This window comes from Tupaia chinensis, unplaced genomic scaffold, assembly GCF_000334495.1.
Source record: "Tupaia chinensis unplaced genomic scaffold, TupChi_1.0 Scaffold000532_1, whole genome shotgun sequence".
NCBI lineage: Eukaryota > Metazoa > Chordata > Mammalia > Scandentia > Tupaiidae > Tupaia > Tupaia belangeri.
In genome coordinates, this window is record NW_006160045.1 from 6,396,742 (window position 1) to 6,417,006 (window position 20,265).

Below are 20,265 nucleotides of genomic sequence, written 5' to 3' on the forward strand. Positions count from 1 at the left end.
ATCATACTCAGAGTTTTACACATTATCTTTTTCTCGAGGGCAGGGGACTGCAGCCAGTCAGCTCGCTATTTTAAAATACGTACAGTCCTTTCTGCTTACTCTACTGGGAGCGTATTAAGCGTGGCATTTAAATGCTCAAGGAAAAGATTTCTAAGGAATGTATCAGCTGGCAAACAGTCTGAAGATTATACTTAGCTGATGATGCTCAGAGGAATAAAGAATTGACAGTCAAATGTGTCCTTTTTGGATTGGAAATTTGTCAGGGCACCATAGGAAGTATCTAATCAACTGTTGGGAAAGCCCTTTAGACTCACTCTTTGATCTTATTCTTAAAAAAAAATTTTATACATTTTTCTCACTGACAGTTTTCTAGAAGTGGCTTGTATATCCTCTGAACATCTGAGAAAGCTTTTCTACTCATATCTTTTACTGACCTGTTTTTCTCCCCTTAAAAAACATTTTCACAGTTTCAGAAATACACTGAATTTTATCCCTTAAGAGTCCTGGAGGCGGGAACCAGCAGTTAGCGTAATGGCTATGTCGCTGGACTTCCACGTAGTCGACCGCAGTTCATGTCCCGGACCCGGTGGCTTAAAAAAACTCACGCCGGGCGCGTGTGCGTGCGTGCCCAAGATCCCGAGAGGAGAATGGAGGAGAAGGGATTGCGGCGTGACCATCCCCCCTGGGGGGTGATTTCTCGCTTTCTGTCTCTATGTCTCTCTCTCTCTCTGTCTGGCGAGCGCACGCGCCCTACAGTGAAAATCTCTCAAAAAAAAAAAAAGAGTCCTGGAGGCATAAATGTTTTTAAATCAAATAAAGCAGAGTGCTATTTTATGGTAGAGGAAGGATATGGTTCATTAATAGAAAGATATCATTAAATTTCCCACTTAAAAAAAAAAATCTTTAGGGACCAGCAGTTAGTGTAATGGCTATGTCGCTGGACTCCCATGTAGTCAACCACAGTTCATGTCCCAGACCCGGTGGCTTAAAAAAACTCACGCCGGGCGCGTGTGCGTGCGTGCCCAAGATCCCAAGAGGAGAATGGAGGAGAAGGGATTGAGGCGTGACCATCCCTCCTGGGGGGGTGATTTCTTGCTTTCTGTCTCTCTTTCTCTCTCTGTCTGGCAAGCGCATGCGCCCTATAGCAAAAACCTTTCCAAAAAAAAAAAATCTTTAAAAAAAATACTTATTTAAAAATATACTTTATTATTCCATGATGACTGTGGACCAAAGCTAGCCTTCTCAATCCCAGAACAACTGATGCAGTTTTAAATTTTTATTTTGAGTAGTGATGTGGTTTTTTTAATTTTGAAAAAGAGTATTAGATTATAATAATTACTTCCCTTTTTATAGTGCTAATAGTTCACTTGTTTGTGGTTAAAAGTGCTTAAACAATAGAGACAGGATCTTAATGTGTGTTTTGTTTTGTTTTGTTTTGTTTTGAGGCTCCATGTGCTGGAAATGAACAAATGTCCATTTCAGTTTAAAGAAAACCTTTAATGAGTATTTAAACCTACTTTATTAAAAAAACTTGGTTAGTCTATGTCTCATCTTCTTTATTTTGTTCATGATCAGCATGTGTGTGAGAGAGAGAAAGGGAAGAGGAAGAGGAGAAAGAGAGAAGCACTCTTGGCAGTCTGATCAGGAGCTGATCCCTTTCTCCGACTCCTCAGGATCTTGACTGTACCTGCATATAACTAAGCCTGTTTCTAAGGCAACATGGCGGCATCCAACTCGGTAGTTAGTCATGTGGCTTACAGTGCTGTGGTTCACTTTGCTCCTGATTGCCCCACCAACCTGGGGCCCCCATCTTGTTTTCTTTAGAGGTGTGTTTTTGCATCCTGTGCTATTTTCATCTTTTTGAAGTAAGGCAGTCTTTAAAATAGTGCTGGGACAAAGTGATTCCACTGTTATTTTTATAATCTTTTAAAGTTATGTTTCTTTCCTTTTTTGAGAAAGAGAGAGTTTTGCTTTAGGGCACATGAGCTTGCTAGAGAGACAGGGATAGAAAGTGAAAAATCACTCCATTCCCCCCTGGGAGGTTAACTGTGCTTCAGTCCCTTCTCTTCCATTATCCTCTTGGGATTTTGGGCATACACACACACACACCTGGCATGAGTTTTAAGCTGTTGGGTCTGGGACTTGAACCACGGTCAACTACATAGGAGTCCAGTGACATAACCAATACTGCTGGTCTCTAAAGTTATATTTCTTAAGTTATCTTGATTGATAATAAAAATTAAAAACTAAATTAAATACTACTTTTTTTTTTCTGAGTAATAACTATAATTGGGAAATCCTAAGTGATCATTCTTGTTTGCTATCAGAATGGTCCATAGCAGTACCATTCAATGGGAGTATAACAAAAGCCATATAAGTACTTAAAAAAAATTTTTTTTGAGAGGTGGAGAGGTTTTTTGCTATAGGGCACGTGCGCTCACCAGAGAGACAGAAAGCTAGAAATCACCCCCTGGAGGGGATGGCCATGCCGCAATCCCTTCTCCTTCATTTTCCTCTTGGGATCTTAGGCACACATGCACCTGGTGTGAGTTTAAGCCACCAGGTCCAGGACTAGAACCATGGTTGACTACATGGGAGTCCAGCAACATAGCCATTATGCCAACTGCTGGTTCCAGTACTTTAAATTTTTCTGATAGCCACATTAGCAAAGTACAAAAGAAACAGGTTAAATTAATTTTAATAACATTTTATTTAATTCTATTTATCATTTCAACACATGATCATTTAAAAAGTTAGCAATTAAAAAAAAAAGTTAGCAAATGAGATATTTTACTTTACTTCATACTGAATCTGTGAAGCCCAGTGTGTATAGTGTGCTTACAGCGCATCTCAGTTCAGAATAGACATTTTTCAACTGCATAGTAGTCACATGTAGCTAAGGCTGCCAGATTGAAGATACCATTATGTACAGAATTGCCATTTGATGCTTCTATGCCTTTATGTCCTGAGAGTCTACTGTAGGGTAAATTAAAAACTCCTTTTCCCAAAGAGCTATGATATTCGAACTGAGGAGTTTCTTTGCAGGAAGAGAATTGTAAGTCTCCTCTGAGTATTGACTACTACTGCTGAGCAGCAGGCTTGTTTAGTGAGAGTCACAGGATGAATAGAGTACCCAGTCATTTCCTGAGGTGTCATTGTTGTAGTTATTTACATCAGCATGTCAACAATGTATCAAGGCACCACCAAGGCTCCTCACTCATCTTTGTCTACTAACCTAATGGCATTAAGTAGGGAGAACTTGAGGACCCATGAGGAGATTGAAGTTTATGGTGAACAGGTAGAGTATTTGCTGCTGTAGAATTGTTTCTGAATCGGTTTCAGGTGTTGCTAGAGTTTTGTAAATATGCTTCTTTATGTCATGGTTTCTTATCAAGGTCTTTAGCCAAATTTAGAGAGGAGTAGTATATATTTTATGGTACTGAAATGTCAGGTGCCTAAGTAGAGCAAGAGCGTTTTGTCTTGGTCCCTGAGCTCTTTAAAGACCCTTCGTTTATATATGTCTTGATACTGTTCTGCAGTATTCTTTCTAGTTCAGGACCTGGAAAATTCACATGACTACAGACTTGCATTTATTTAGGAATCATTGGCATGGGAGAAGGGGTCATATTTCCTTTCAGCCAAAGTGAACTTTTGTTTTTGAAGCATTTGAAAGAAGTAATTTGAAATATCCTTTAAGGAAGTGCACCATTAACAAAATTCTAAAGTCTTACAATAGCTTTAGAGTTAATTATTTTAGTCTTAGTTTTGAGATTCTGCTGTTTAATAGATTTGGAAGTGGAAACTTGTTGCCATTTTACCTCTCTACCTGCCATCTTTTTAGGACTTCCTGTTTTTCATCATCATTAGCCATGTGGAAAGGAAAGATAGTGTGTACCTGTCAAAATATTGACACATCAAGATTATTTTTCCCTTTAGACTCTCCAGAAAGAATTCTCAAACAGTAAATGAGTACATTTACTCACCTTTATTTGACATTTGGTCATTTGACCCATTAAGTGACAGTACTTAGGTGGTTATAGGAATTAACATTATTTTGTAATTGTTGTATGTATGAAATTCTTTTTTGAGAATACTCTTTTTCCCGGAAAACTACTACTAGGCTAAATTATTATAGTTTTTTTCCATATGAGCTTGCTTTGTGAACTCAGTGAATTAGGTGACTGTGGTCTTCTAATTTGATTGAATGCAAAGTAATCTTTTAAATTACTTTTTTTACTTCATAAATTCTTTTTTCTTTTTTTGGAGAGTTTTTTTGCTATAGGGCGCATGTGCTCTCCAAAAAGACAGAGAGACAGAAAGGGAGAAATCACCCCCCCCCCAGGGAGGATGGCCATGCCACAATCCCTTCTCCTTTCCTCTTGGGATCTTGGGCACACACGCACATGCGCCTGGTGTGAGTTTAAGCCACTGGGTCTGGGACGTGAACCGTGGTCAACTACATGGGAGTCCAGCGACATAGCCATTACACCAACTGCTGGTCCCTTACTTCATAGATTTTGAAATAAATCATTTTCATAGGTCCAGTCCCATAGCCTAGTGGTTAAAGGAACCAGATCTCACAGTAGTCAACTGTAATTCATATCCTGACCGTAGCAACTTGAAAAACATGACAAGCACATGTGTGTGTCCCAAATCCAAAAAGATGCAAAAATGAAGGAAAAGGGATAGTGGTGTAACCATGCCCCTTTGAGGGGGATGCCTTCTTCCTCTCTGTTTCTCTGGCGAGTGAGTGCTCTCACCATCTGGCAATTAAAAAATACTGTCTTAGGACCAGCAGATGGCGTGATGGTTATGTCACTGGACTCCCACGTAGTCCACTGCAGTGGGAGTCCCGGACCTATAGGCTTAAAACTCATTCTGGACATGTGAACATGCATGCACAAAATCCCGAGAGGAGAATGGGGGAGAAGGGATTGCAGCATGGCCATCCTTCTGGGGGGTGATTTCTCACTTTCTGTCTCTCCTTCTCTCTCTGGCCCTCCAGTGAGCACACATGGCCTATAGCAAAAATCTCTCAAAAAAATTTTTTTCTAAAGCATGTGAATACAAAATACTGTTATTCCTGAGTATTTGTGGGGATGCCATTTATTGAGTTATCGGGAAAGTCATGACATATTTTTCTTTTGCTTAGAAAAATATGTCATGACTTTCCCAACAGCCTAATGTATGTTGAGTTTATGCATACGTTGTTTTACTTGTTCACTGTGTCTTCTGTATGTATTGACACTACACAAGTAAATCTTCAAAAGAATGTTTAGATGAACTGGGAAATATTGCTGAAGACTTTCTGTGAAGACTTATTTTTGGAAAATGTATCTTACTGCTCATTTTGTGGTTCATAAACATAATGATTGGGTGTTCACGTTGTTGTGTGAGATGTGCTTCCCTTAGACCTTGTTATGACATTGGCATAGTACCCATCTGGTGTGGGAAAAAAATTTTATTTGTTAAAGCCTACTAGAGTTATTTTCACATTATGAAAAAAACTAAGGTTATTTTAAATTTCGTTTGTTTGTTTGAGGTACATGGAAAAAGCTTTCTTATATTTGCTCTTGTAAGGATTCATATCAAGTAGCCAACATGATTTCCTCTTTCAAATTTAACTTAGATGAAAAGAGGAGTAGAATTTTGTAGGAACTATGCTAATTGGAAAATTAGGAAATTTAGTTCTCTCCAAAAGACTTTATACCTATTTGTGTTTTCTTAATTCAAATTCAGCCATGAGGCTTTTTTTTTTTTTTTTTTTTTTTTTTTTTTTTTTTTGGAGAGGTTTTTGCTATAGGGCAAGTGTGCTCACCAGAATGGCAAAGAGTAAGAAATCACCCCCCAAGGGGGATGGCCATGCCACAATCCCTTCTCCTCCATTCTCCTCTCAGGATCTTGGGCACGCACGCACATGGTGTAAGTTTAAGCCCCCCAGGTCCGGGACTCGAACCAAGGTTGGCTACATGGGAATCCAGCAACATAGCCATTACGCCAGCTCCTGGCCCCAGCTATTGGTCCCAATGAGGTTGAATTACACCATCTGTTGGTCCCAATGAGGTTGAATTTTTAACAGTTTACAAAGTAATCCATAGGTTCTTTTTGCTCCAATTATTTTTAAAAAATTGTTGAGAAGTTCTTTGCCATGCCAGTTAGAGCTATACCTGTAGCATTGGGTAAGCACTGTAAAGAGCCCAAATTAGAAACTATGCCTTATATCTTCCCCATTTTAATCACATAAATGTTTTATGACTAGGAAGAGAAAAGATGGTTTATGAGTGTTACATTTGAACTCGAGTTTTAAAATTCATCTATTGGTCTTATAGCCACTGAAGTGCCTATTTTTCCTAGCTAGAAAAAGATCTATTTGAAAATAATCTCGGCACACAGTTGTATCGAACCACAGGTAAATGGAGGTTACCAAATGTTAGCTGGTAACCAGAATCTCTTGTACTAAATTCTCAGTAAAAGACTTCTCTTGTCTGCTGTTGAGGGATAACCTTTCTACTTGTACCTAACTTCTCACCCCCTTCTATTTCATCAGGGAATGTATGTGTATCATCAACCTATCAGTGGAACTATTCCTTTCGCTGGAAAGGGCATGGTTGTAAAATATAGGTCTCCTTTATTCTAATCCCTAGTGTGCGAACAACTCTTTGGACTTCCAACAAAAGCGCAGCCACAAAAATTAATCACCTTCCCATAAAATGCAGATGGCAAACAAATGATTAAAACAAACAAACAAACAAACAACAACAACAAAAAAAAAAAAACAAGATATCCCACAAGGTACTGGAGAATTATAAAGAGTAGTTGCTAAAGGTGTAGAAGATGTAAGGTAAGATACTTGAGGAAGATTTGTTTTTTAGAAGAATCATAACTTTTCTTATAAAACAATCTGTATCAACTATTTTTGTTTTATAATAATTGCTAAAAATGAAGCTTTTGCATAGGGATTCTTATAAAACAATAGCTACTTACAAGACTTAGAAATTTATGAAGTAGATACAATAACCAACCGAATTCAGATTTCTTTCTATGGTTCCTATCCATTTGGGGGTTATGGACCCCTTGAAGAATCTAATAAGCACTGAGAATTTTCACCCTAGGAAACTAGACATAAACTACCACTAGTTATAAATGTAATGTCAGGAGGCTTACAGACCCCTAAAGCCTATTCTTGGACTCCAGGTTAAAAACTGATGATTCCCAAGAAATTGTATTTTCTCCATGTGAAATAGGTGGATATTATTTTCTATTTCTACAATAAAATATCTGGTGATGGAGATTTAGAATAGTTTTAGAGGGGCCTGGATCCAACGTGGCTGACCATGTGGTTCAAGTCCTAGACCCAAGTTCTGGACCCAGCAGCTTGGAAAACTTACTGGGTATGTGCGTGTGTATGCCCAAAATCCAGACAATTCCCTATGGTGTGTGCTTTCTCCTCTCCCTCTCTGTGTCTCCATGAAGCACACATACTCTCTAGCAAAAAAAAAAAAAAAAAAAACTTTGCAGGGATGTGGTTTGGGGAGCTCTATGAGGAAGGATGACTGGTACTGAGGATGTAGCTAAGGTTGCGTGGATATTGCTTTTAGAGAGTTACCAATTTGCATATGTATGATGTATCTTAGCAGTAGGTGGAAGCTTGGCTATAAGAGCAGACAGAGTGATTAGATTGATCAGGACTGGGAATTTATAGTATATGTTCAGTAAAAGTACAAGAGGACAAAAGAAGTAACCAGATATGATACTTGGGTTCAGTGTTAGGTAGGGAAGGAAATAATGCCAGTAGGAGCCTGGCTAATGTAGTTTAGGAAGATAAAGACTGGATTCTGGAGTTTTTGTTGTGGTTGAACAGCTGTGGTAATAGGTAAGGAACTGAGAATACTCTAAGCACAGGAGTTGAAAGCCAGATGATGAACTATTGGTAGTGGAATGTTGAAAAGGTTGAGACTTAAACAAGTTTAACAAGCTATTTATTTATTTATTTATTTTTAGAGAGATTTTTGCTATAGGGCATATGCACTCACTAAAGAGGCAGAGAGACAGAAAATGAGAAATCACCCCCCAGAGGGGATGGTCACACTGCAATCCCTTCTCCTCCATTCTCTTGTCTAGATCTTGGGCCTGCATGCTCTTGCACCCAGCGTGAGTTTTAAGCCGCCGAGTCTGGGACTTGAACTGCCGTCATTTATGTGGGAGATTCTCACCAGGAAGACAGAGAGACAGAGAAACAGAAAGCGAGAAATCACTCCCCAGGAGGGATGGCCACACTGCAGTCCCTTCTCTTCCATTCTCCTCTCAGGATCTTGGGCACGCATGCTGCCCAGCATAAGTTTAAGCCACCAGCTCCGGGACTTGAATCGCAGTCTACTACATGGGAGTCCAGTGATACAGCCATTACTCCAACTGCTGGTCCCATTAATGTTTTCTTAATTTGATATTTTTATTGCTTATGTTAATTTGTAAATTTATTTTGGTTTAATAATTGTATAAGAGTTTTGTGCACATGAAAATTCTGTTTTTACATGTGTAAGGGACCAGCAGATGGCTTAATGGTTACGTCACTGGACTCCCACATAGCCGCCCATGGTTCAAGTCCTGGACCTGGTGGCTTGAAACTTGCTCCAGGGCACATGTGCATGCATGCTCAGGATTGCGAGAGGAGAATAGAAGAGAAGGAAATGTGGCATGGCCATACCCCCTGGAAGGTGATTTCTCACTTTCTTTCTATCTCTCTCCAGGAGTGTACACACCCTGTAGTAAAAATCTCTCACAAAAAAATAAATAAATAAAAAGGTTGGGACCAGCAGTTGGCATAACAGCTATGTCACTGGATTTCCATGTAGTGGACCATGATTCAAGTCCTGAACCCAGTGACTTAAACTCATGCTGGGTGCATGTGCATGGGTGCCCAAGGAGAGGAGAGTGGAGAAGAGAATGTGGCGTGGCCATTCCCCCCTAGGGGGTGACTTCTTGCTTTCTCTGTCTCTCTCTGTTTTTCGTGCCCCAAAAAAAAAAAAAAAAAAAAAAAAAAAGATTGTAAGTAATAATGTGTTAGCACTTAAGGACCATCGTACTTATTTCTTTTTGCAGAGCTATTCAAGAGAAATACTCAGAGCTATTCAAACACTTTGAATTGAGGGTTCCTTAAAGGTAACTGCCCAAGGCCAGCAGATAGCATAGTAGTTACATCACTAGTCTCCCACATGGCCAACTGTGTTTCCGAGTCTTGGACCCAGTGGCTTGAAAATCATGTTGGGTGTGTGTACGTGCCCAAGATTCCAGGAAGAGAAGGAACCACAGCCTGGCATTACTCCTTTGGGGTGATTTCTCACTTTCCCCTCTCACTGTCTCTTTGTCTCTCTCTCCAGCTAGCGCACATGCCCTAATGCAAAAACCTCTTTAAAAAAAAATAATAAAGATAACTGTCCATCTAATCCCCTGATGTTATTGCTGAAGAGGTTAAAGCCCAGAGGGAATAAGTATCTCACCCATGCTATTCACATGTAAGTTAACAGAGCTCAGATAAGAATGTGAATTTCAATATTTGCTTTATCACTTTTCCTAATCCATTACCCTCAAACCTTTCCAAAAACCTTGCCTTTAACTGTTGTTTGTTTCTTGAATATGTGCTTTTGTCTTTTCAAATAGTGTATTTTTGGACATAAATAGTACTTCTTAATTCACTTTATCCTATTTCCCTTCCTTCCCCACACACAGGAGGCAGTGGGTTGGGTGTTACGTACTTAGCAGGCACTTGGTGAATGTTTGCTGAAGGGCATGAATTTTGCCTTTAGAAATTGTGGTACCTTGCCTTCAAAATCCAGGCAATTGATGGAGTAGAAATATTTAAAAGTCTCAGTCTAATGTGTTTTTACTTTAAAAGTTGTAAATATTGAATTAGGCATGTATATTTTTATTAATAAAAAATATCCTGCCTTCTCTTTTTTTTTAATGAGACATTGTCAAATTACAACTTTTTTGAAGATTACTGAGATGGACATTTTTCATTTTAGTAAAGAAAAGAATATGTACTAAGGAAGTCATTCCAGTGAAAATGCTATTGTGTTTAGAAAAATTTCAGACTTGATAATATACGTATTAAAAGTTTAAACAATACAACCAAATCTTATTGGATTGTCATTATGACTTTGTTATTCTTCCTCCCTTCTCCCAATCTCCCTATAATATTACCGTTAGAGCAGATTCACTACTTTTACCTCTTTATTCCACTTCTCTTTCTAGACCCTCTAACCATCCTGCGGGTCTGTCTTTGAACTGAATTTTGAATTAAAGTCAGTGGTATGATTTATGTCTTGTACTCTATCTGCTATTTTGTATCTGTTATTCAAAATCTTAAAGTATATCTCCACATTCCATTACACATCTGAGATTACTTGACAACTATTTTTGTATTTTTCTTTTAAAATTTCAGGAGTATCCTATTAATAAAATAAAGGTTTTTTATTATTATTTCAATAACCGCAGTCATAATTCTCCCCCCCCCCTCTCTCGCTCACTCGCTCTGGCTCTCTTTTTTTTGCTAGCAAGTGCTTGCAGTGGGGTGGGGCAAGAAAGCATCCCACATCACACTGTAGTCAGGAATTTGGGGCTTACACACACACACACAAGCACCCAGCATGTTTCTTAGTTTGCCACATCCAGGGCTTCAACTGCAACGTCACCCATGTAGAATCTAGCTACCTTAACCACCATGCCATGAGCTGGCCCAAGACAAGTATAATTCTTTCTGGAACCAGTTTTTTGGTTTTTTTTTCCATAGCTTTTCATTTTGCCTTTTTAATGGACATAGACTGCCCTTTCACCTTTTTCTGTAGTAGAGAAAGTGCATCAAGAATGTGAGAAGGTGAACTTTTTTAAGTAAAACAGCAGGTAAGGGAAAAAAATGGAATTAGGCCAGGGTAAAATAAATTTGACCCTGGTCTAATTCCATTTTTATCTCCACTTTAGAAAGCAGTTCTTCAGTATTTCCTTTGAATATGTACACTTAATTTTTTAATTTGCATAGCATGAGTAGCAAGCATTTTTAATTACAGACTCACTGTTTTCCTACATCGCTGTCAGAAAGTACAGGGAATCCATTAATTCAGTTCATTTGATGTTTTGCTAATTCATGCTTCTTTTTTGGAATTTGCTGACTAGTCATTATCTTATTTAATCTTTCACTGGCAAAAATACTTTGTTTTCCAAAGTTCCCTCTCTGTTTCTGTTTCCTACCAGATAATATTTGTAGGGGGTTGGTTATTTAAAAAAAAAAAAAAAAAAAAAGGTTTAGGCCTCAGGGTACATGTGCTTGCCAGAAACAGAGATAGTAAGAGGGAAATTAAGAAATCACCCCCCCCACCACCACCACCACCCACTCCACGAGATGACCTCATGGCAATCCCTTCTCTATTCTCCTGGGAGGGGCACACACGTACATGCGCCCAGCGTGATTTTGAAGCCACTGTTTCTGGGATTCAGACTGTAGTCAGCTGTGTGGGAGTCCAGCACCGTAACCTCTGCGCTACATGCTGGTTCCATGATGTTTTTGTTTTTAAGTAAATTTTCATCATCACCTTAAATAGTATAGCCATTTTATCCAAATCTTTTTTTAGATGAAAGGTAGTGAAAAAGACACTTTAGCATGGTAGTTCAGTTAAGCAAGCATATAAAAGCACTTTTTTAAAAAGAATTATTTATTACATTTTATTTATTTATTATTATTATTATCATTCAGTTTGATCAGAGAGAGAGGAGAGTGAGAAAGCAAGCCACCAGGTCCAGAACTCAAATGGCAGTCAGCCCTGTGGGAGTCCAGCACCTTAACCATTACGCCACCTGCTGACCCCTGTAAGTACTTTTTATATGTCTAGGATTGTGTGTAAAATAAGTAATAGACCTTCTCCAGCTTCAAGCATTTGAATTCTAGTTTGGAAATGATATCCATGTATGAGATAACTTGAGAAAAACTGAAGCAATGATTGAGCAAATCTGAGACAGCACCCTGTGAATACCTTTTTAAAAATTGTGGTTATTTGAATTTTTTTAAAAAAAAGGTATCTGAAAATGTTTCACTTTGCCACAGTTAAATACAATTCTCAGAGTTGTGACATCTTATGCTGTTTATGATGTGTGTAACACATAAGTGTATGTCCACGTATATTCTTAAATAGGTACTTTTCAAAATAAAAATTATATCCTTATTTTAATTTTAAAATAAGTATATAAAAATTCTTTAGTATAGATTTTATATTAGCTATTACTTCAAATTATGATTGAGCTTTTCTTTTCTTTCCTTTTTTTTTACTTAGCCGAAGAGTGCATGTGTTCGCCAAAGAGATACAGAGGGAAAGTGAAAAAGCACCCTCCAAGGGGGCTGATCATGCCGCAACCCCTTCTCTTCCCTTTCTCCTTTTGGGATGTTGGGCCCACGTGCACATGCACCTGGAGTGTTTTTCAAGCCTCTGGGACTCTTAACTGGTTAGCCATGTGGGATCCAGCCACCTTAGCCACTGGATCACTGGCTGGCCTGAATGAAGTTTTCTAAGCCTAATAATACTGTTGCAGTTTGCCTTCCTCCTCCTAACTTGCTCAGACTCTTCATCCTAAACATGTAGCTCACACTCTGCCTTGTTTATAAACTCTGCTGTCAGAGGAGTACACACTGCAGCTCATCTGCCTGGTTTTGAGACCTAATTCTGAGAACTATCTGACCTTAGATGATATGCTTAACCTATTAGGGTTTCAGTTTACTTATCTATAAAATGGCTGTGCTAATAATAACTACCTAATAGGATTGTTGTGAGGATAAATGGGTTACTATATACATGGCACAGAATAAACACTGAATAAGTATTTGTTGTTATTCTCCTACTCTGTTATGATTACTCATAATAAATTTCTCTTAAAGTCATTTATTTGAATCCAAACTTTTTTTGGGGGGGGGGAATTTTTTAAATTTCTTATATTCTGGTCTATAGCATTTGTTTAATTTAATTTTAACATAGAAGTAGTATCTAAGTGCCCTCCTTGACTGTTAGAGTGAATTGATATTAACAGAAAATGGCATTTATCATCTTACAACTTTTTCTCTTTCGTTTTTACTCTTTCTGTTAAGTATTTCTTCATTCTGCCTCACTCCCTACTAGGTTCTACATGTGTGCTCTCCATTAGTTTATTAATTCTTCTAAATGGAGAGAGTCTTTATGATGATGACAAAAGCAACAAATGTTAACAGTTATTGCACATTTAATGCCACGTATCTCGCTATCACAGACAAGTTCACAAATAGTAAGGCATTTTAATTCTAATACGAAACATGGCTGGAGTTGTCTACCAACATTATTTCCATTCTTAAAAGTTTAGTAAATACTTGGTAGAACTACTCTGTTCTTGGGATTTTGTATAACAAACTATGCTCTGAAGAAGAATGTTATCCATTTAACAAATCCTTGACTGCCCTGCATCTAGCACCAGCCTAGGCACTAGGGAGAAATAGACCAAGCAGCAGTATGTAATGATTAGCAGTGCACACTCCACGTTAAGTCAGATCTGGGTTCAAATTGTAGTTCTATTATTACAGTCTGGATGAACACAAACAAATGACTTGTCTCCGTATTTGTTTCCTCATCTGTAAGATGGGGAAAATAATAGGGTTTCTATAGGAATTATCTAAGAGGGGCCAGTAGATGGTGTAGTGGTTATTATCACTGGACTCCCACATGGCCAACTGTAGTTGGAGTCCTGGACCCAGTGGCTTGAAAATCACACCATGTGTGTATATGTGCATGCCCAAGATCCCGGGAGGAGAAGGGATTGCAGTGTGACCATCTCTCTTGGGGGGTCATCTCTTTCTCTCTGGTGAGCACATGCATCCTAAGGCTAAAACCTGTAAGAGAGGGACTACCAGATGGCATGATAGTTTTGTTGTTGAACTCCAACATAGTCTACCACGGTTCGAGTCTCAGATCCAGAGACTTAAAGCTCACGTTAGGCACATGCGCACTTGTGCCCAAGATCCCAGGAGGAGAATGGACAAGAAGGGATCACAGTGTGGGCATCCACCCTGGGAGTTGATTTCTAACTTTCTGTCTCTCTGTCTCTCTCTGCCTCGCCAGTGAGTAAACATGCCCTGTAGCAAAAATCTCTCTGGAAAAAAGAAAACTATAAGAAAAAAAGAAATAAGGTATGTACAGTGTCAGCATAGTACCTGGCTCTTCAATAAACAGTGCATATTATCAACAGCTATTTTAGGAGAACAGGATGGGAACAGTTATCCACTAGGCTTGAATTTTAACTGCTATATGGAGACAGAAAAAGAGACTGTGAGCTTGAACGAAGGACCTCAAATAGAGCTTTGGAGCTGAGAGCTCAATGTAATAACCAGGACCCTTGCAGATCTCTGTTCTTGAAAGTGCTAGTTGGAGATAGGAGGAGGGTGGAATGTGCCCAGTAGAAGTTTTTTTCCTCCTCCTAGACGTTTTTTTAAAAGAGGAACTTCCCTAAGAATTTGTAACCTTGACCCTATTAACCCTGAGGTTTGAGGTTCTTAGTAAGTTTTCCTTGGCTGAGAAATATTATAAAAAGTGACCCTGACTAGTAGTAGGAACTGGGATGCCTGGCATGAGCAACAAGCACTTAAAGGAGTGATTTTTAAAGTCAGCCTATATGAGATTTCCACAGATAGTCCCTCTCTGCCGAGGAGGTCATAATTTAGTACTACAGTACAAAATAATCCACCCTGAGCAAGTTGACAACAACAATAAACAGATTCAGACTTCTAAGAACTTAACAGAATGAGCATGTCCCTTTTTAAAAAGAATTATTACTTTTATTTAATTTTATTTATTATTATTTCTTAATTTGATGAAAGAGAAGGGGAGAAGGAGAAAATGAAAATGCAAGCCACCAGGTATGGGACTCTAACCGTGGTAAGCCATGGTGAGAGCCCATCACCTTAACCACCATGCCACCTACTGGCTCCCAGAATGAGCATATTCTAACTTTAAAGTAAGTATTGGGGAAAAAATGGAAAAAGCATACTGTCAACAGATTAAAAATATTTTAAATAATACTGTATATAACTTCTAGAATAAAAAAAGTCACAAAAATAAACTGAGTGAGCAAATTAAAAATTGTAGCTGAAGAAATTGGGTTCTTTTTAAAGAATTATTTCATTTTACTTACTATTATTATATTTTTTTAATTTGCTATAGGGCACATGTATTCACCAGAGACATACAGAGAGAGTGGGAGGAAGTGAGAATGCAAGCCATCAAGTCCCGAATTCAGACTGCATTTGGCCATGTGAAAATCCAGTGACAACCACCGTGCCACCTGCTGGCCCCAAAATTGGGTTCTTAATTCAAGCCCCAGATTACTGTATAATTTATATTTTGTATTTATTATACAGTAAAAATATCAAAATAATAAAAATAATGAATATTTTATATTTATTATACAGTAAAAATAAAGAGAAACTATAAGAGATGTTAAATAATGGAGATCATAAAGTAAGAAAATCTAACATACAATAGGAATTACAGAAGGCGAGATCAACATGAATGTGGGGAGAGACATTCTTTTTTTCCCAAAGAATTATTTATTTAATTTTACTTATTATTATTTTTTTGGGTGGGGAGAGGTTTTTGATGTAGGGTGTGTGCACTCGCCAGAAAGACAGAGAGAGACAGAGAGACAGAAAGTGAGAAATCACCCCCCAGGGGGAATAGCCACGCTGCAATCCCTTCTCCTCCATTCTCCTCTCGGGATCTTGGGCACACATGCACATGCGCCCGGCATGAGTTTAAGCCACCGAGTCTGGGATTTGAACTGCAGTCAACTGCATGGGAGTCCAGCGACACAGCCATTATGCCAACTACTGGTCCCGACTTATCATTATTTTTTAATCTGCTACAGAGCATGTATGCTCACCAAAGGGGTGGGAGAAGTTTGATGTGAGAAAGCAAACTGCCAGGTCCAGCATACTTACTGCAGGTGGCTATGTGGGAGTCCATTGCCTTATTCGCCACACCACCTGCTGTCCCCAAGGGGAGAGACATTATTTAAGGAAATACTTGCCAATTGTTTATCAAAGCTGATAAAACATACATACTCAGATATAGTGCTAAGTAGAGTAAATAAAAGTAAATTTCTGCTTAGAATTCCTGGCAAGAAAGCTTGGGCCAGTCTATGGTCTGGTAGTTAAGTGACCTGAATCCTACATGGCAGACCATGTGTTACAAGTCTTAGACCTGGAAGCTTCAAATACATGCCAGGGTTATGGGCATGCATGCCTAAAATCCTGAAAGGAGTGAGAAATAAAGGAGAAGGGATCGTGGTGTGACCATTTCCTAAGGTGGGGGTGCTTAATGACTTTCCCTCTCTAATAAGTGCATATGCCCTCTGCAAATTATATTTAAAAAGAAGAAAAAGGTATCTGGTCAAGCAAATGACTTTTTAATTGAAGCATCAGACTGTGTGTGTGTGTGGGTGGGTACGCGTGTGCCCGAGTACATGTGCACTCCAGAAAGCACCCTCAACGGGGTATGGTCACCCTGTAATCTCTTTTCTATTTCTTCACCTTGTTGGAATTTTAGGCATGCATTCACATATGCCCGATGTGTATTACAAGCTGTTGGGGCCTGGACTTGAAACATGCAGTTGCTCATGTGGGATCTGGCTCCATTAATCACCAGGCCATGGGCCTGGCCCTGAAGCATAGGATTTTATGAGTGTCTCTTCATATGTTATGAATATTTGGTGGTTCCTGATTCATTCATTCATGTTTATCTTTAGCACAGATATGCTCCATTTACTGTTTCTGTATTTAACTCTCAAGCTGTTTGTTTCTGTACTTATTTTCATCACTCTTCTTATTTTTATAATAAAATTGGGTTTTCTTAATATTCACACATTACATCCTTTCCCCAAGTAAAAGTAACCTTCCTCCCACTGACTGTCAAAGAACTTACTTGTCACTTATCACATTCTTCATTATAGAAAAGAATTTTGGGGGAGGAGAAAGGTTAGGGCAGGATTTATAGACTTATTTTCTAATTCATTTCCTATTATAGTATAAACTTTTTAAATTAGTATTAACTAATTTTGGAATATAAAACTTTTTTTGATCAGGAGTAAGCACACACCCAGAATGTTCAGGGAGGTCACCAGATGTGAACCCAGAACCCTCCCATGTGGGTTAGCCTAGCAGAGTGTTGTTTTACTGCTGTATCACCAGCTGGCCTCTGACAAATGGTTCTTTTTTTTTTTTTTTTTTTTTTTCAAAAAGTTTTTACCATAGGGAGCATGTACTCACCAGAGGGGGGCGGGTGAGAAATCACCCCTGCAGGGGGAGGGGTGGCCATGCTGCAACCCCTTCTCTTCCAGGGATTTTTGGCCATGCACACCCATGTGCTCAGTGTGAGTTAGTGAGTTTCAAACTGCCAGGCCCAGAACTCAAACCATGATCAGCAGGGTGGTAATCAAGCACCTTAACTACTATGCCACCTGATGGCCCACAGTATAAACTCTAAAGTGCAGGTTGTCTCTCCTCTGTCTCTCATGCATTTCATTCAGTAAATACATCTTATCTTGCTCATAGTCGATAGTTAATTGGATTACATAGACATCTGGTTAGCACAATTAAAGCACTCAGTCTCTGAGGTCAAAGTTTAGTGTTCATTTGGAGATTTATTAATATTTGCTTTGTGTCATGTCCTCGTACTAAACTTCAGTGGCGGTCAAATGTGTACTTTTGGTACAAAGAGCATTGAGTGAAACAAAGAATCAGTGCCTGTATTGTGTGAACAGTTCAGAACCAGTATTCTTCTAGCTGTGGGGCCGGAGCATCATATTCTCATTCAGAGGGCAACATTATATTGTTTTTAAAGGTAAGGAAAAGTAGACAATAAGGGTGTAGGAAAAAATACATGAATTTGCTTCTAGTTGTGCTTTTTAAGTAGATAACGAATCATTTCGACTCACATGCCTACTGAACTAGAACATGAGATTTGTTTTAGAATTGAAGCAGTAAAAGACAAGTAACAGATTACTTGGAAGCTAAATTAAATCATCAAATGTTAAAGAGAAATATAAAGGAAAATTTGATCCCAAGAGATATCAGAGCTTATGATTTCTGATACTCTTATCAATATGTTGACTTTTATATAGGTATAAGAACTTATTTTTTTTTTTTTGGAGAGGTTTTTGCTGTAGGGCGCATGCGCTCACCAGGACAGAGACGGAGAGACAGAAAGTGAGAAATCACCCCCGAGGAGGAATGGCCATGCTGCAATCCCTTCTCCTCCATTCTCCTCTTGGGATCTTGGGCATGCACACACATGCATCTAGCATGAGTTTAAGCCACCGGGTCTGGGACTCGAACCGCGGCCGACTACATGGGAGTCCAGCAACATAGCCATTACGCCAACGGCTGGTCCCAGAACTTAATGTTTTTTAAAAGAATTATTTAATTTAATTTATTTATTCATTTTTATTTTAATTTGACCAGAAAGAGACAGAGAGAAACAGAAAGCTAACCACCAGGTCTGGGACTCAAACCATGGTCTGCCATATGGTAGTATCCAGCACCTTTATTAACTACCATGCCACCTGCTGGTTCCCTAAGAACTTAATCTTATATCTATGTTAGAAAAGTCTCAAGTTGATATGGAATAAGTGGTACTTTGAAATTGACTTCAACAGAAGAAGTGGCATTTTGGAGTCTAAATGTCTCTAAACCATACAAAATGACAAAAGATTAGTGAGTAATGATTGTGACAGGTTCAAAGGAGACACTCTCTCTTATTTTTAATTTCAGTATGCATTTGAATACAATTTTATAGAAGTCAAGATTTTAAGAAGTCATTTCTTTAAAATAAATCAAAGGCAAGAATTTTAGAAATTGTACAACGTGATCTCCCTAAAGAAGTGGGGGGGCCAGCAGGTGGTGTGGTGGTAAAGGGGGCTGGACTACCACATGACTGTCCACAGTTCAAGTCCTGGACTTGGTGTCTTGAAAATCATGCCAAGCACATGTGCGTGTGTGCTCAAAATCCTGAGAGGAGCATGGAGAGAAGGAATTGTGGAGTTGCCACCCTCCTTGGGTGGTGATTTCTCATTCTCCCTCCCTCTCTCTTTCTCCAACAAGCACACCCACCCTGTGGAAAAAACCTGTAAGGAAGAAAAGGAGGAAGGGAGGGAGGGAGGGAGGAAGGAAAGAAGCTATCCATTCAAAGGAAGAGGGGCAGCCCATGCTGTGGCTTAAGACCTGGACCCAGCAACTGGAGAAACACGCGACACGTGTTCTTGAGTGCCCAAAATCTAGAAAGGACGGAGAAAGAGAGGAGAGGGGGTTGTGACATGGTCATCCTCCGTGGGAGTGCTTTCTTCTCCCCACTTCTCTTTTTCTCTCTGGTGAACACACATGCCCTCTAGCAAAGAAAAAAAGAAAAGAAAATGATGTTAATGTTGTGATATACTGAAGAAATCTCTTTCCATTACAAGGTTTTACAAAAACGCTAGAATAGCATTCATAAAGAAGGTTAGGGTAAAAGATTCTCTTTTTAGCTGCTATTTTGTGGTTTATGTGCACTGTGACTTATTTGAAGACAGTGTGTATAACCAAGTAGAATAGAGACTGAATTCGTAGCAGAACTAATTTCAGTAGACTTTCGACAGCAGCCCTCTCATGTTCCATAGTTGGCAAATCGGTTATTAGTTAGTATTTTTAAAATTTTTATTTAATTTTGTCCATTCATTTATTTTAATTTGATCAGAGAGAGAGAGAGAGAGAAAGCAAGCCACCAAGTCTGGAACTGGAACCGCACGTCGGCCGTGTGAGAGTGTCCAATACCTTGTTCAGCACTCCATCTGCTGGTCCCCAAATCAGTTATTATTCTAGTTACTCTCACTGGCTATTTTTTTAAAATATAATTTTATTTATTTTTAATTTAACCAGAGAGAGCAAGGTACAGTGGGAGGAACTGAAAAAGCAAGCCCCCAGGACTGGGTGGGACTCAAACCACAGTCAGCCATGTGGGAGTCCAGCCCCCTAAGCACCATGCCACCTGTCAGCTCCTGCACTGGGTATTCTAAAGCTTCTCTATACCTAAGTCCCTGCTCCCAACATATTAAACCTCCCTGCGATACAGTGAGTCTGTTTCTGTTAGCTATTTTTCCAAGTTATTTTGTTATTGTTGTTGATTTGTTTTTAATCGAAATGTCATCTCTTGTATGCATGGTTGATTTGGGCTA

The 20,265-nt window shown here is 39.0% G+C and overlaps 1 protein-coding gene and 1 pseudogene across 1 annotated transcript in view; both read left to right on the forward strand.

Annotated features, from left to right (window-relative positions):
* Positions 1 to 3,202: 3,202 nt before the first annotated feature.
* CNST (consortin, connexin sorting protein) overlaps positions 3,203 to 20,265 on the forward strand; it is a 101,628-nt gene continuing 84,565 nt past the window's right edge. Inside the window, 1 exon segment of the mRNA XM_014591114.2 lies at positions 3,203 to 3,298. Within this exon segment, the coding sequence (XP_014446600.2) occupies positions 3,239 to 3,298 (60 nt within the window). The 5' untranslated portion in view covers positions 3,203 to 3,238.
* Positions 5,345 to 5,448, forward strand: LOC114009435 (uncharacterized; annotated as a pseudogene).